Genomic DNA, 13,235 nt, shown 5'->3' with positions numbered 1-13,235 from the left:
TTGAATATTTTGTCTAATTTATAGACAACTATTCAAGATACAAATAAATTTACTTAATGTACCGCAAGACTAAGTACTTTGATTAGTTCAAAGAGTACAAGGTTGATGCGGAGGAATAAAGTAAAAAGTCACTATGGAAGATCGTAGTGGCAAGTACCTCTTGAGAGATTTTAGGAGTCACTTATCAGAAGTTGGATTTCAATCCCAACTAACTGCATCTGGTACACCCCAACAGAATGGTGTAGTAGAAAGAAAGTAAAGAACTCTTATGGAATAATTAGATAGATGATGAGTTATTCAGAAAATTACCAAATTTGTTTTAAGGATAAACTCTGAAAATGAAAGTGAACATAGTGCCTTCCAAGTCATAACTCTCTACTCATATAGAATTGCTGAATAGGCGTAAGCCTATTTTGAAGCATATTCGGATTCGGGTAATCTAGCACATATGTTAAAGAGAGATAATGATAAGTTGGATAGGAGTTCACTTGTTTGTAAGTTATCCTAGATAAACAAAAGTAGGTTTATAGTCTTAAAATCGAAGGTCATTGTTAGCATCAATGACTGATTTTTAGAAAAGGACTATATAATGAACCACGTGCTCATAAGTAAATTTGTTCTTAAGGAAATAATAAAGGACATGTCTAACCTAGTACCAACTGTACAAGATGAGATACCACAAGAAAACTGCAACACGTATCACATATGATACACAATTGCAGAAAGTGCCTTATCGTAGTGGGAGGGTTGTTAGGCAACCTAAATAGGTTCATGTTTTGGGAGAGTTTTTGGATTCGATCCCTGGAGGACATGAACCTGATCTCCAGTCATATGATGAAGTACTCCAAGATAAAGATGCAGCATCTTGGCAAAGAGTAATGAATAACAGAATTAGAATATATGTATTCTAATAAAATCTGGAAGCTTGTAGAATCACCAAATGGTGTAAAAGCCGTTGGGTGTAAAAAGGTCTATAATAGGAAAAGAGGGATAGACAGGAAGGTGGTAACTTTCAAAGCAAGGCTTGATGAAAAAGGAAACTTTTTCACTGGTAGCCATGCTTAAGTCTATCCGGATTCTTTTATCTATTTGGCAAGTGGATGTCAAGACAACATTCCTTAATGGAAGTCTTGAAGAAAGCATCCATATAAAGCAACCAGAAGGGTTCATTGCAAAGGGCTAAGAGCATCTTGTGTGCAAGCTCAATCAGTCTATGGACTGAGGTAAAACTTCAAGGTCTTGGAACATCCGGTTTATCAAAGTAATCCAAATCTATGGATTTAGTAACCGGATAAGTCTTGTGGTGTGATGGAAGCGTGGTGGTATTTCTTGTACTATACGTAGATAACATTTTTGGTAGTTGGAAACAATATTAAAATGTTGTCAGAAGTAAGGGTATGGTTGTCCAAACAATTCGATATAAAGGACTTGGGAGAATGTATATATTCTTGAGATCAAAGTAATAAGGGATCGCAAGAAAAAATATATTTTACTTATCCCAAGCTTGATACATCGGAAAAATCCTTGCTCATTTTAAGCATGCAAAACTCCTAGAAAGGTTTCTTACCTTTTAAGCATGGAGTGTCTTTATCTAAAGAGATGTCTCCGATGACATCAAAGGAGATTGAGAACATGTAGGCAGTTCTTTATGCTTCGGCAGTTAGACAACCTAATGTATGCTATGCACGAGATCAGAAATCTGTTTTGCCAAGGGCATAGTTAGCAGATATCAAAGTAACCCTAGACAAGGACATTGGACTGCAGTAAAGCATATATTAAAGTACCTTAGAGGAACTAGAAATTATATGCTAGCTTACAAGGCAGTTAATTTGGTCCCTGTGGGTTGCATGGATTTTGACTTCCAATCGGATAGGGATAATAATAAGTCAACATCGGGGTTTTGTGTTTACTTTAGGAGGTAAAGTCATAACTATGGAAGAGTGATAAGCATATGTATTTTTCTGGACTCCACCATAGAAGCTTAGTATATGGCAAGCCTCTGAGGAAACCATAAAAGTTGAATGACTTAATTACCTCAAGATAGACTTAGATATGATTTCTAGTTTGTCCAAAGATTATTACAATTTATTATAATAATAATGATGCAGTAACAAACTCGAAGAAACCATGAGTCTATAAGGCAAGTAAACACAATAGAGCGCAAGTACTACCCAATACGAGAAATCGTATAAACGAGGAGAAGTTGTTGCCGCCTAGAATGCATCAGATGATGACCTATAGATCTTTTCACTAAGGTCCTTAAGGCGATAGCTTTTGATGGACATGTTGAAGGGTTGGGAATCAGATGTATGGCAGCAGATATGGCAGCTTAGTCTTTTAGTATAAGTGGGAGATTGTTAGAGTGTATACTAAAAGCCTAGCTTTTGGTATAAACATTTATCTAGAAATAAGAATCACATTGGTCAAATGTCTACATTTATGATAAATGTAGTTGTTCAATTAATTTTTATTGTAGATAACATGGTGTGTGGTGTCACACACAGAGGATCATGTTATCAGTACCTTATAAATTATAAACAGTAACTCACAACCATAATGGAAAGGAACAAACCATTGGAAGGTCGTAGTGTAATTAGGTATTAGTTTATCTTAACTATATAATTACACTAGTACACTTAGAGTGTATTGAGTAGGATCATTAGAGGTCGTTTCTTTTATACTGACTTTATAAAGAAACAAAGACCTCAGTTATTATGTAAGTGTGTGCTCTTAATCCTAATATAATAACAAGCACATATATTTGATATTTATTTCTTTAATTTATCAATGGGTAAGATTTAGTTCGATGAATCAATAAGCCCGATAAGTTGAGAAATGATATCACTTATAGTGTGTATTGTTGATTATAGAAGAAAACTGTGTCCTAGTGATCTAGGTTGAGAATGTCCTCAAGAGGAGCTCATAAGGATTGTCATGTTAAATCCTGCAGGTGGACTTAGCCCGACATGACGATAAGGTTGAGTGGTACTACTCTTGGACTAAGATATTAATTAAATGAGTTGTCAGTAACTCGCTTAATTAGTGGACATTTGACATCTTAAACACAGGGAGACTAACACACTCATAATAAGAAGGAGCCCAAAATGTAATTTGGGATTGGTGCGGTAGTTCAATAATAGTTCCTTAGTGGAATGAATTATTATTGATGGAATTAAGTTGTGTGTTCGGGGCGAACACGGGAAGCTTAATTTCATCGGGAGACCAAAACCAATTCCTCCTCTCGGTCCCTATTGTAGCCTCTTGTATATAGAGATTTATACCCACCACATACCCACCTTCTTACCCAACCAATAGGGGTCGGCCAAGCTAAGCTTGAAGCTCAAGCTTAGGGCCGGCCAAGCCTAAAAGTTGGCCTTAAGGTGGCCGGCCAATAGCTTGGAGCCCAAGTTTAGGTGGCTGACCACATCATATTAAAAAAGATTTTTTATTAAAATTATTTCTTAAAGAGAGTTTAAAAATTAAATCTTTCCTTTTAAAGCTTTCTATAAAAGATTAAGAAAAGATTTGAAATCTTTCCTTATTTGTAGATTGAAAGGAGATTTTATTTTAAGAAAACTTTCCTTTTAACCATGATAATAATTTAAAAGAGAAGTTTAAAATTAAATATTCTCTTTTATTAGTCTCTACAAAGATTAAGAAAAGATTTGATATCTTTCCTTATTTGTAGATTGAAAGAGATTTTAATTTCTAGAGATAACTTTCCTTTTGGAAATTATCCACATGTTTAGAAGAAGAATTTTAATTTATAAAATTTCCTTTTATTAACCAATCATGAAGGATAAAATTATTGGAGAAATTTTTATAAATTTCTAGAAACAAATTAGGAAGTTTTAATTCTTGTGTGAATTAAATTTTCCTTGTTTTGGGGAATTAGAAGTGGCCGGCCATTATTATTAAAAGAAGAAAATTGTTTTTTAATTAAAATAATTTTTCTTTTTTATGACAAAAGAATTAAGGAATTTTTTATTAAAATTTCCTTATTTGTCAAGACCAAGGATTATAAAAGAGGGGGTAGAGGTGCCTTCACGGGTGATCAACTCTATTATTCTTCTCCTCTCTTTTCCTCCTTGGTGGCCGGCCCTAGCTTCTTCCTCTTCTCTTCTTCTTATGGCCGGCGGCAACCTCTCTTGGAGCTCTTGATGGTGGCCGGTTCTAGCTAGGAGAAGAAGGAGAGAAAGGTGGTTTTGTTTCTTGCATCCCTTGGAGCTTGGTGGTGGTGGCCGGACCTCTACTTCTCTTGGAGAATTGTGGTGGCCGAAACTTGCAAGGAAGAAGAAGGTGCTTGGTGGTTCTCATCTCGGAAGATCGTTGACCACACAACGCCCGAGGTTAGAAGAAGAATACGGTAGAAGATCAAGAGATTTTTTTAGAAGGTATAACTAGTAATTTTTCCTTTCCGCATCATGCTAGTTATTTATGGAAATAATACCAAATACAAGAGGCTTACGATTCTAGTATTTCGAATATGTTTTTCGAAGTTGTGTTCTTTTATTTTTCTTTTCCTTGTGATTTGATTGTTCTTTTTGGTTGACCTAAAGTTATTTTAGGAAATTAAATATTAGCTTTCCATAAAAGGTTTTGTCTAGTCGGTGGTGGTTGTTCCCATATCCAAGAAGGTCATGTGCCTCGCCACGTCAGTACTGGGAACCAATTATGGAAATTAATATTTAATGGAATTAATAACTTAGGTGATTTGGATCAAACATGTTAAGTTCTGTAGGAGATCCAAGTCTAAACCTTAAAGAACAAATAGATTAAGTTTTGGATCAAACGTGTTAAGTTCCGCAGGCGATCCAAAATTTAATTTAAAAGAACACATGGTAGCTAGGAAAAGGTTCAGACCTTTGTACAAAATTTTTGTACAGTGGAACCTCTAGGTTTTCCGAGTAGCAACCAACAAGTACCACTACCTGATAATAAAAAGGTAATAGAAACAAAATGGGTATTCAGAAATAAACTAAGTGAAAATGGGGAAATTATTAGAAACAAGGCTAAGATAGTAGTTAAAGGGTTTAGTTAAGTTAAGGGACTTGACTATGACTAAACATAAGCTCCAGTAGTCAGACTTGAGTCAATTAGAATGCTATTGAGCTATACAACCTATAAAGGGTTTAAGCTTTATCAAATAGATGTTAAATCCGCCTTCTTAAATAGACTAATAAAAGAAGAGGTTTATGTAGGTCAACCACCTAGGTTTGAAAGTATAGATAATCCTAACCATATCTTTAAACTTAAGAAAGTCTTATATGGTCTTAAACAAGCACCTAGGGCTTGGTATGAATAGCTGACCTCCTACCAATCTCCAAAGGGTTCAACTAAGATCAAATTGATCCAACTCTATTTGTAAAGTCAGTCAAACAAGATATCTTTATAGCCGACCTAAGTATATGTAGATGACATAATCTTTGGTTTAACCAACTCAGAATTTTTACAAGAATTTATAACCTTAATGGAATAAGAATTTGAAATGAACCTAGTAGGTAAACTAATTTACTTTTTAGGATTACAGATTAAATAAACTAATGAAGGAAACTATGTTTACCAATAAAAATACATCAAAGAATTACTTAAAAATTTTGGAATAGAAAATACAAAAGAAATAAAAACACCAATGACAACTAACACAACCTTAGATAGTGATCCAAATGAAAAACCTGTGGACCTAAAATACTATAGGAGTGGCATAGGTAGTCTTTTATACTTAACTGCAAGTCGACCTGATATCTTATTTGCAGCTAGCATATGTGCTAGATATCAAACCTATGCTAAGGAATCCCACTTAACCAATGTAAAAAAAAAAATAGATATTTAAAAGGAACACCAAATGTAGGAATTTGGTATCTTAGAACACCTAATTTTGAACTAATAGGCTACTCAGACTCCGATTATGCTGGTTGTAAACTAGATCGTAAAAGTATAAGTGGTAGATGGCAATTACTTGGATCATCACTTGTCAGCTGGTTTAGTAGAAAATAACACTGTGTTGCTTTATCTACTACTGAAGTCGAGTACATAGCAATGAGTGATTGTGTAGTACAATTATTATGGGTGCTGCACACATTAAAAGACTTTAACTTAGAATATAAAAATGTAAAAATCCTTATTGATAATGTCAGTTCAATCAACTTAACCAAAAATTCAGTGCATCATTCAAGAACCAAATATATTGAAATAAAACATCATTTTATTAGAGATCACATCGCCAAAGGAGACATTGAATCAACTATGTTGAGTCCAAGTCAAATTTAGCTGATATTTTCACCAAGCCACTACTAGAATCTGAATTCAATAATTTAGGAAGACGACTGGGAATGTGCATGATAGACTAGGACTTTTAAAAATAAATTTTTAAATGATTTGCAAATTCTAGGAAAAGTATTTACTTATGCTTTCTAAAAAATTTTATTTCTCTAGTGTTGCAAAATTATTTTAGCCTTAGTTTAGATCAAATTCATAGAAAGCATGATCCTATAGATCTAGAAAATGAGTATCTCATAAACACACTAAGTCTACCTTGGTTGTGTATTCAAAAATATAGAATGGTGTGAGATGCATAGGCCTCTTGCCTGGACTTAAGATATTTATATCAGTACATCAACATAAGTCTGGGCGAAAACACCATAATACAGTGATCAAGTTAAGTAATCCTCCTTAATAAACAATAAGTTCGATCAAATCTTGCTTAACCTGACTAACTAAGTTAACATTTCTTTCTTCTGGTAGATAGTTAGTAACTAATGGTTAGACATGCATTAAAGATATTAGTAATTGAATGATTATTTTCCAAATAAAGATATCATATTAAGGGGGAGAATTTGTCTAAACAATTTAAAAATAATTTTATTTTTTTCCCAAAATCTTTTTTTTTGTTTCTTTTAGTACTTTAAAAATTAATCTTAAAACGGTATGTCCTTAAAAGTACTTTAAAAATACTTTTTAGAAAAGTACAAACCTCTTGGAAGGTTCCTTGAAAATATTCTACAAAAATATTTTTGAAATTATTTGGAAAAATAGCTTTAAAATGTTTTGAAAAGTTGTTGCTTTTGAAATCTTTTAAAAACTTCATTCAATATTACTTATAAAATTATAAAGTCTTTTAAATTACTTTGCAAGTACTATAATTTTTGTTAGAAAAATTTTATAAAATAACTTTAAAATTCTTACTTAGGAAATTTTTGACAAATTTAAATTAAAAATTTTTACACTTAAAACAGTTTACTTAGAAAAATAGTTTTTTTTTAAAAAAAAAAAGCTCTACTTCAAAAACGCTCCTAAAAATAATTCCTTAAAAGATTTTTTTACCTTTGAAAATATTTTCAATCTTTTTTTTAGAAAAATATTCTTTAAAATTATTTTGAAAATTTTGACAAATTTTACTTAGAAATTTATGAAGTTTCCTCATAACTTTACTTACAAAGTTTTTGGAAATCTACTCAAATATTTTAATTTTCCTTAGAAATTTTGTTTTAAATATTGACTTCAAACCTCTCCCTAAGTCTGAGATATACAAAGCACTACCTTCAGTTATTTTTTTCATTATTGTCTGACATTATTTATGTGTTTGCATTTCCTTTACCCTTATGAATGTCAAAGGGGGAGGGTAAGGGTTACTGTAGAAAAACAACAAAAAATGTAAAACAAAAATAATCATTTGTTTATTTTTTGTCTCAATATTATTTTTTTTCTAACTTTAACCGAGGTTGTCATTGTATCAAAAAAGGGGAGATTGTTGGTACAATTTGCACTAATGATCCAACTCATGTTTTGATAAATGACAAGGGGTTTAAAAAAGGTAGATTCGCTACCTTAGCGGCCCCCCTAGTGTCGGCCCCACGGATATGGAGGGAGGTTCATATAGGTACACAGACCATAAGCGCATGGCGAGGTAAACCCCAGGTCGTCAGTTCTTGAGAATCCGGCTGAAGTTAGAGTGTTTTGTTGTCTAACATTTCTACCAAGTTTACATGAGTTGATTGTCTGAAGGACCTGACACCAGGCTGAAATCCAGCTAGGTCCACGGGTCCTGATAGCTGATGGAAGTCTAGATAGGTCTGCAAGACTCGATATCCGGCGGGAAGTCCGGTTGGGTCTGCAGGATCTAACAACAGGTCGAAGTCCAGTTGGGTCAACGGACCTGACAACTGGCAGTAAGACCTAGTGGGTCAGAGGCAAGTCAAGTGACTGCAAGTGGTAAGTGAAAGTAAGTAACTGGAGGAAAGATCCAGTGAGGACGCGTTCCCCATTGAGGGAACTGTAGGCGTCGATCCAACTTAGGTCCATTTGGGAAACCTAAGTTGAGGACTTGACTAGGTCCTGGTCTCTTGAAGACGGGATCTAATTAATACTCATATTTTATTATGCTGTGCTAACTCTGTGATCCGGTGATAAGGGCTCACCCTTCAGAGGGTCATTTCCACGATGGAAGTCAAAGTCTGGATGGTTAACGCCCCTGTGATCCGATGATAAGGGCCCACCCTTCAGAGGGTCGTTGCCACGATGGAAGTCAAAGTCTGGACGGTCAACGTCTCTGTATCGTGGGCCGGTCGGGCAACCCACTTGCCCGACCGGGGTGAAGGATAGCCAAGCCAATATCAACTCAATGTCACCACAACTCGGTCGTGTATCGAGCTTCCGGCGCTCAGAAAACCATGTGTCGGCGAGGCACACGCCGAGCGACCATCTCGCTCGGATTTAAGTCGAACCTCAGAACTGGCAAAGCGGGAGCGCAACCGAGCAGTCACTTAGATGTATCTCGACACAACAGTGGAGCTCAGATAGTGGGATGCTGGCCGAGCGGCCACCCCATTCGGCCCAAGGGCCAGACACTCGGATGGTTGAGGGATGACCGAGCGGCCATCCCGCTCGGTCCACTAAATGACAAAAGGAGAATCAATCGATATCTTTGTGGGAACTCGTGCCACCGACAGACGGCATGGTTGGCGGTATGGCAGGGTAGAGGATCGTATGATGGAAACTTCCACTGTCATGTCAGAGATATGCTCGGGTCATTGAGGTATGGTGTCAGAGACACTTTCCTGGTAGGTCGTTTTAGGGAAAGCTTTGAGAAGCGTGCACACCTCAAAAAGCATGCGCGCGTGCTCTCGGTAGCCCTATATAAGGACCACCAAGCTTCAGCGGAGGTATGCGAAGATTACTGTAGCTACTGTTACTCTGCTTCTTTCGATCCGTTTCTTTCTCTGCTCCCACATCGCCGATGACTGACTTGAACGTCGAAGGGCCACCGCCGAGGAATCCCTCCCTGGCTCGGCACTGACGCTATTGTGGTTGTAGGTCTCTCCGACTCGGAGTCCGCCAATAGTCAACAGGACCGCCACGTCCCCCAACGTCCATCACCTCGACTCTCGGACAAGATCACTCTATTTTACAAGATCAAATATATTTTTCGATTGTCTGGACTAGCCTTTTCTTGCAAGAGGAGAAGCTGAAGAAAGGGGTCTGGGCGCCCGGACCAAGCTCACCCACACGGGGCCGCAGGCACCTAGGCAGTCCGGCGCCCGAACACGAAGAATTATCCACAAGCTAACATAGAGCACATCGATTGGCCGAGCCATGTGGTCCAGGCGCCCGGAGGGGTTCCAGGCGCTCGGAATGGATCTATTTAAAGGCCTTCGACCAAGATCTTCTAAACAACAACTACTACGACTTTCTCTTCTGCTCAGTACTCCGAAAAAGCTCCTGCGACGCTGTGAAGCTCCCGGCGATCAAGATCCTTTTCTTTTGTTGTTGGTAACACTATTTTGTAGTTCTTGTACTTGAAATCTATAACAATTTCGAACTATTAGTGAATTGTTCAACGAAAGCACTCGACGAGTGCAACCTTGGAGTAGGAGTCGTCGAAGGCTCCAAACTAAGTAAAAAACAACTTATATTAGCATTGTCTTTTTGCTTCCATTTTTCGCTACGTAACTTAGTTTTAAATCAAATTTTCGACGATCGTTATTCACCCCCCCCCTCTAGCGAATTTCTGATCCTACAATATGATCCTGTCTGAAAACGGTAAAGACGGCTGGATGGGGATGTGGCTCCTCAGTTGACCAAGTGAAGACTCCGCTCCACTATACAACACAAAGAACATCAGTGTTGGTCCAGGGAAGAGGTCCCCAGCGTTGGCCCTCCGATGCTTAAGTCAGTCACCAGAATAGTAGAAAAGACAACAAGGAACTGTAGCAACAATAGGAGCTCTAGCACAAATAATGCATACCTTCGCCGGTACATGACCCTTCCCTTATATAGTGCTCCAGTAACAAACGTGCACGCTTCTCAAGATACGTGCATGTTTCCCAACTATCATTTGAAAAGACATGTCAGAAAAGTGTCTTTGACACCATTCCTTAACAGGGCATGCAAATCTCTGACATGACAATGGAAGCTTCCGTCGTACAATTTGCCTGTTGGCCATGCCCTGCTGTCGACGGCACCAACTCCCAGAAGGATACAATGAGCTAGGTAAGAGGTCCCATTGTTTGGCCGAGCGGGGGAGCCGCTCGGCCAGGATTCCCTTCCCGGTCAATCTCAATCGTTCTTCTCCACGGTTGCTCAGCTCGGTAGGTCGTTTCTCTCGCGATCGGTCATGCGTTTTGGTCGAACTAGCCTTTGTAGGGTCGTCATAGTTAAGCATTTGATGTCCTCTCCATCGTTGTCCCTGTCGGATGAGCAATCTGCCCAGACGAGCCTCCTAGCCGAACGGACCCTTTAGGTCTGGTCGACTCGTTACCGCCCGCTCGGCCAACTTTTGTGACCAGGTGCCTTCCTGCCTTTGATCGCTTTGACCTTGACCTTCATGTCAACTATTATCTCCACCTTTGACACCTACTTGGTAGGCTCACTTTACCACCATATCACGGAGAATAAATAAATGTAGTAAACTTTGGGTTTTGATTTTCTTTTTTTTTTTAATTTGGGTTCCCTTTTTTGCCTTAAAAATTAAGAACATTTTTAAAAATTCAACAAAATCCGAGGATCAAAATGACGTTTTCCCCATCGACAGCATTTTGGAACTCAGGATGACAAAAGTCTTAATAGTAGAAATCAAACACCAAAACAAAAATATATTGCCATATAAACAAAGGCGTGCGATTTAATAATAACAGTAATAATAATAATACTTATTATTATTGTCAGTTGACCCTCCTACAGTTTAATCTGATCTGCCCGCTCGGCCACGTCATCGGGCTCATCCCCGCCATCTTCTCCATCGCCGCCGCGAAGTCGTTCCTGAACGCCGCCGCGTTGTTGCTGTACATCGTCACCACCGAGTCCTGCGAGCCTCCGTTGAAGAGCTCCTGGTCGGACCGCAGCAGCCCCTGCCGGAGCATCAGGTTCTGGTAGTACGCGCTGTCGAACCCGGCCGGACTCTGCGCGTCCAGCGGCTCCCAGTTATCGTCTCCGAAGCCGCTGGCGGCCGGGCAGCTCTGCCGGCGCTGGGCCGCGAAGGCCGGATCCACGTCGGCGTCGCCGTAGAGGCGGGACCGGAAGTTGACGCAACGGGCAAAGCCGAGGGTGTGGGCCCCGGAGAGCGCGGTCATGTCCTGCGCGCTGAAGCCCTTGGAGACGAAAAGGGAGATGAGGCCGTTGAGAGTAGCAGAGGGAGAGGGGAGCTCTTTGTTCGCCGCGCTCTGGCTCGCCGTCGTCGCGTCACGCCGGCCGAGCTGCACCATCCAACTCGGTCCTCCGAGCTACATACATACGTATGCACCAAACAATCTAATTAATTTCCCATGCAAATTAAATTCGCACAAATTAATCAAATTCTAAATCTTAATTTGTAAAAAAAACGCGCGAGACAAAATCGATTACCAGGATGGTGCCTTCCCTCGCCGCGAGGGCGAGGATGTCAGCGCAGGAGACGATGGCGGGGCACGCCGCTTCCACTTTCTCCTTGATGCCGTCGATCACTTCGTAGCCGCGCAGCGACTGAGCATTGGGAATCGCGTTCTTCTCGCCTGCGAACGCCGGCGTGTCGTCCAGAAGCACCGACGCGTCACAGCCCTGGTCGATTAGGAACGTAACCATGAATATATTCACATTAATTAATCGCATGCATGCATGCATATACATGTATACGTACGCTGACGAAGCAATCGTGGTAGAAGAGTCGCAAAACGGACGCACCCATCCGGCTCTCCGCCGCCACCGCGCTCCTCATCTCTTCCTGCACAATACTCACCAGCCCCGGGCAGCTGCTATTGTAGAAGTCAGGCGACAGGAACTGGGCATGAACGTATCTAACCACACTGCTGCTGCAGAGCAGGAACAATCCGAGCAATATTCTGCTGGAAGAGAAAGCCATGAACTAATTAATTACGAGCTTAATTAATGAAACACTAGCTAATTCGATGTGTATGTTGTAGTACTCTCTAAACAGACTTCTCTTGTATATATATATATATAGGTTCTTTGGTGGTCAATATTTAAGCTATATAGAAAATATTTTTGTCGAGTTAATGAAATCATAAAGTGGCATGCAGTTGGCGGGTCTCAATGATGATGTATATATCTATGCATGAGAGTGGACGTACTTTGAAAAACTCGCCATTAGGTTAAGCTTCAGGTGGCTCCAAGTTTCTTTGTGATGTTAATTAGTGTAGACGCACGTAAAGGTTGAACTGCCCTCTAGTTAAACAACGACTGTTAGGTTAACTATATATCTATATATGCAAAAGACGAATCAACTTGCTCAAATGCTGTCACGGATGGACTTTATGGATGAGTTGCCCGTAGCCAGTCAACTGCCAAAATTTCTACATCGTCATGATTCAAAGAAGAGAAACAGAAAGAATAAAGTATTCTTTTTATATATTAGTAATATTGTTGTAGCCGAAAAATACTAGCACAATAATGTGACTGATGGTGCTACTTCCGTACCGTACGTACGCTCGGGCCCCTCCTTTCCTCAGAGCTACAGTGGCGCACAGGTCTGTGTTCACTCGGGTCTCGGTCTCGTGCTGGTCAAAGCACGTCGCCGTCGACGTGGCCGCGTGACCCCTCCGAAAGCTCCCGGGGGCATGAGCATGAAGAAAAACTAGTAGCTCGAAAGAAAAGAGCAGCCTCTGAGCAGGAGAAGATGATACCTTCATTTATTGTGGTCGGATCTTATATAGCCGTTGTGAAGGACTCTCCACGTGGACTGCCACATGGGACTTGCAGGCTACTGTACGAGCCAGATAGACAACCGCACGAGTGTAGCGCCGTGA

The 13,235-nt window shown here is 39.6% G+C and overlaps 1 protein-coding gene across 1 annotated transcript; it reads right to left on the bottom strand.

The window, feature by feature from the left end:
• Positions 1-11,105: 11,105 nt before the first annotated feature.
• Positions 11,106-12,389, bottom strand: LOC122015777 (peroxidase P7-like). The gene is made up of 3 exons (XM_042572839.1): positions 12,110-12,389; positions 11,839-12,030; positions 11,106-11,717 (listed from the first exon to the last, which is right to left on the bottom strand). The coding sequence occupies exons 1-3, from the start codon at positions 12,329-12,331 to the stop codon at positions 11,160-11,162; spliced, it is 972 nt and encodes a 323-aa protein (XP_042428773.1). The 5' UTR covers positions 12,332-12,389; the 3' UTR covers positions 11,106-11,159.
• Positions 12,390-13,235: the final 846 nt, after the last annotated feature.

This window comes from Zingiber officinale, chromosome 1B (assembly GCF_018446385.1).
Source record: "Zingiber officinale cultivar Zhangliang chromosome 1B, Zo_v1.1, whole genome shotgun sequence".
Taxonomy (NCBI): Eukaryota; Viridiplantae; Streptophyta; class Magnoliopsida; order Zingiberales; family Zingiberaceae; genus Zingiber; species Zingiber officinale.
Note: the sequence above shows the minus strand (reverse complement) of the source record. Positions and strands in the feature narration are given on the sequence as shown.